General features: G+C 42.5%; 1 protein-coding gene across 1 annotated transcript; it reads right to left on the minus strand.

Moving 5' to 3' along the window:
- Positions 1-218: 218 nt before the first annotated feature.
- On the minus strand, positions 219-1,810 carry LOC147636675 (ras-related protein RABA4c-like). Its single transcript, XM_086800152.1, has 3 exons — positions 1,701-1,810; positions 1,041-1,191; positions 219-952 (listed from the first exon to the last, which is right to left on the minus strand). Exons 1-3 carry the CDS (start codon positions 1,771-1,773, stop codon positions 496-498), a joined length of 681 nt encoding a protein of 226 aa, XP_086656278.1. The 5' UTR covers positions 1,774-1,810; the 3' UTR covers positions 219-495.
- Positions 1,811-2,377: the final 567 nt, after the last annotated feature.

Here is a 2,377-nt window from a genome sequence, read left to right on the forward strand (position 1 = left end):
TGAACCCATTTTCCAATCTTGGTCTAGGTACTCCTAATGATAGATGGGATGTGATCTGCAACTTGCTTAATAGAGCTTGAATGATAAATTAATTGTTGTAATGTTGATAAGATGTAATATTTTTTGATTAATACACACACACACACACACACACACACATATATGCATGTGTCGAGAGAAATTCTTTTGACATATTCATATGTAGGGGTGCCAAAACTTGGATCTTCTTGAGTGGTGTCTTCTCAAGTAGATGTGACTTCTTCCCACAATGAGGAGTGCATATGATCTCCTTCCCATTCCACAAGCAACCGTTAGAAGATGGGTGGGTTTTAAGCTATAGTCCTCCTCCATGTAGCCTAAAAGCTCAAGGAAACAAAGATAGATTAACATCATCCCTCGTCTTGGGTTGTGAAAAGGGAAAAGGGGTTGGGAGAATTTGTGTTTACATTAAAGAAAAAACGTGCAACAGAGTCTTAAGACGAACAAACAACATTTCTAATAACAACATCGTCTCTTTGACGCCCCCTTGCCCTCTTCTGCATCCTCTTCCTTGTTGATGATAGAGAGGCTAACACCTGAGAAGGAGGAAGCGCCAAGGCCATTACCATACTCTTCTTTGGCAACCATGGCCTTCTTACTCACAGTCTTGTAGATCTCAGAGAGCACAGTGAGGAAGGCATTCTCCACATTTGTGGCATCCAAGGCGGACGTCTCAAGGAAGAAGAGGCCCTCCTTTTCTGCATAGGCCTTGCCATCCTCCACTGGGACTGCCCTCAAGTTGCTCAAATCACACTTGTTGCCCACCAACATCACCACTATGTTGGTGTCTGCATGGATCTTCAACTCCTCCAGCCACCTTGGGACATGCTCAAAGCTCTGCCCCTTGGTTATGTCATACACTAGCAACGCCCCCACCGCACTCCTGTAGTAGGCACTCGTCACTGCCCTATACCTGCTAGACCACCACCAAGCAATTAATCTAATCTCATATCATGATAAATTTACCAACAAATCGATGGCCGAGGGGGGCATCTCAGTACCTTTCTTGTCCGGCAGTGTCCCAGATCTGTGTTTTGATAGTCTTGCCATCCAGGACAACAGTCCTGGTCTGAAACTCCACACCAATGGTGGCTCTTGATTCCAAGCTGAACTCTTTGAGCGAGAATCTCTTCAGCAGCTGAGATTTGCCCACTGCAGTGTCGCCAATGAGCACCACCTTGAATATGTAGTCCACCTTAGAATCCATCAAATCTAGACGGCTCATTTTGTATCCCTCAAAATCAAATCTCTACCTACCTACCTAGCTCAAATGAGAAGATTCAATCAACCTTTCTATACCAGGAGGCCCTACAGTGTGTGCATCTAATTTTTACTATTGATCCGTGTGGGCTTTTTTTTGAGAGAAAAGAGCTCCCTCCAACTGTGCATCTAACTTGTTGGCTTTTCAGAATCAATCTACCTCTCAATTTCTCTCTGCGTCTTGATTTGTAGCAACAATGGTTATCTATCTATCTTATCTAAATGTGACATTTGCTAAAAAAATTTGAAACCTGAATTGAATTGTGGAAGCGCATTCATCACTAGTAGCCACACAAGTCTTTTTGTGAGAGCTCAAAAAGCCATTTCTTTCTTTGGCTAATACAAAGAGAGTTCCCCTAGAGCGGTTACAAAAAAAAAGGAGGGGGGCAGCAGCAGCAAACCAAGCATGTTCTTTCCAAGATCGTGCAAACGTGTGCCCCCTCCTCCGCTGCGCTCCACCAACACCACGTCCATGTCCTCTCACTTATGGTGCCCTTTTCCTCTTTTTACAATGATATACGAGAGAGAGAGAGAGAGAGAGAAAAGGGAAGGGGTCCACGCCTTCCTCTACCGCCTATGCCCTTCGTAAGTGCACTTTGATTATTTCGATAATCACTCTATAACCTCAAGGCCTCAATAGCCAGGAATGAGAAATGCCATAGAAATGTAGAAGAATAGCTACCATCAACATCAAAGTGATCATAGAAGAGCTTGAAGAACACCCACTATCATTGGAAAAGTAAGAAACCAAAGTAATTTCCACACCTTGGTGGTTCTTCAAGCTCTTCTATTGATGGTGGTTGGCTAGCTATTGGGGTCAAATAGTCATCGCATCACAAAGGTAAGAAGATAGAGTAAATGACTTAGTATAATTCCATGATCAATCACAATAAGTAAATTTACATGATCAAATACAATATCTAAGGATCCTCTATGTCTCTTGTAAGACACTTATTTTTTGCAATGGATAAATTATAATGCCAATGTGAACCCCCCTAATTCTTGCTCTTGCTATCAATAAAGTCTAGATTTACACCATGTCTCAAATGAATATACTTGAGAGGCAAGTATAGTTCTC

The sequence above is a fragment of the Cibotium barometz genome, chromosome 7, assembly GCF_041138505.1.
Source record: "Cibotium barometz isolate CiBa-2024 chromosome 7, ASM4113850v1, whole genome shotgun sequence".
In the NCBI taxonomy this organism is placed as follows: domain Eukaryota; kingdom Viridiplantae; phylum Streptophyta; class Polypodiopsida; order Cyatheales; family Cibotiaceae; genus Cibotium; species Cibotium barometz.

What these genes read in the sequence shown, in the direction of transcription:
- LOC147636675 (XM_086800152.1), bottom strand. Translation starts at nt 1,773, where the DNA reads ATGGACGTGGTGTTGGTGGAGCGCAGCGGAGGAGGGGGCACACGTTTG. An exon ending in TCTTGGAAAGAACATGCTTG is followed by an intron (nt 1,192 to 1,700) that starts GTTTGCTGCTGC and finishes GCGACACTGCAG; the next exon opens with TGGGCAAATCTCAGCTGCTG. An exon ending in GACACTGCCGGACAAGAAAG is followed by an intron (nt 953 to 1,040) that starts GTACTGAGATGC and finishes GTGGTCTAGCAG; the next exon opens with GTATAGGGCAGTGACGAGTG.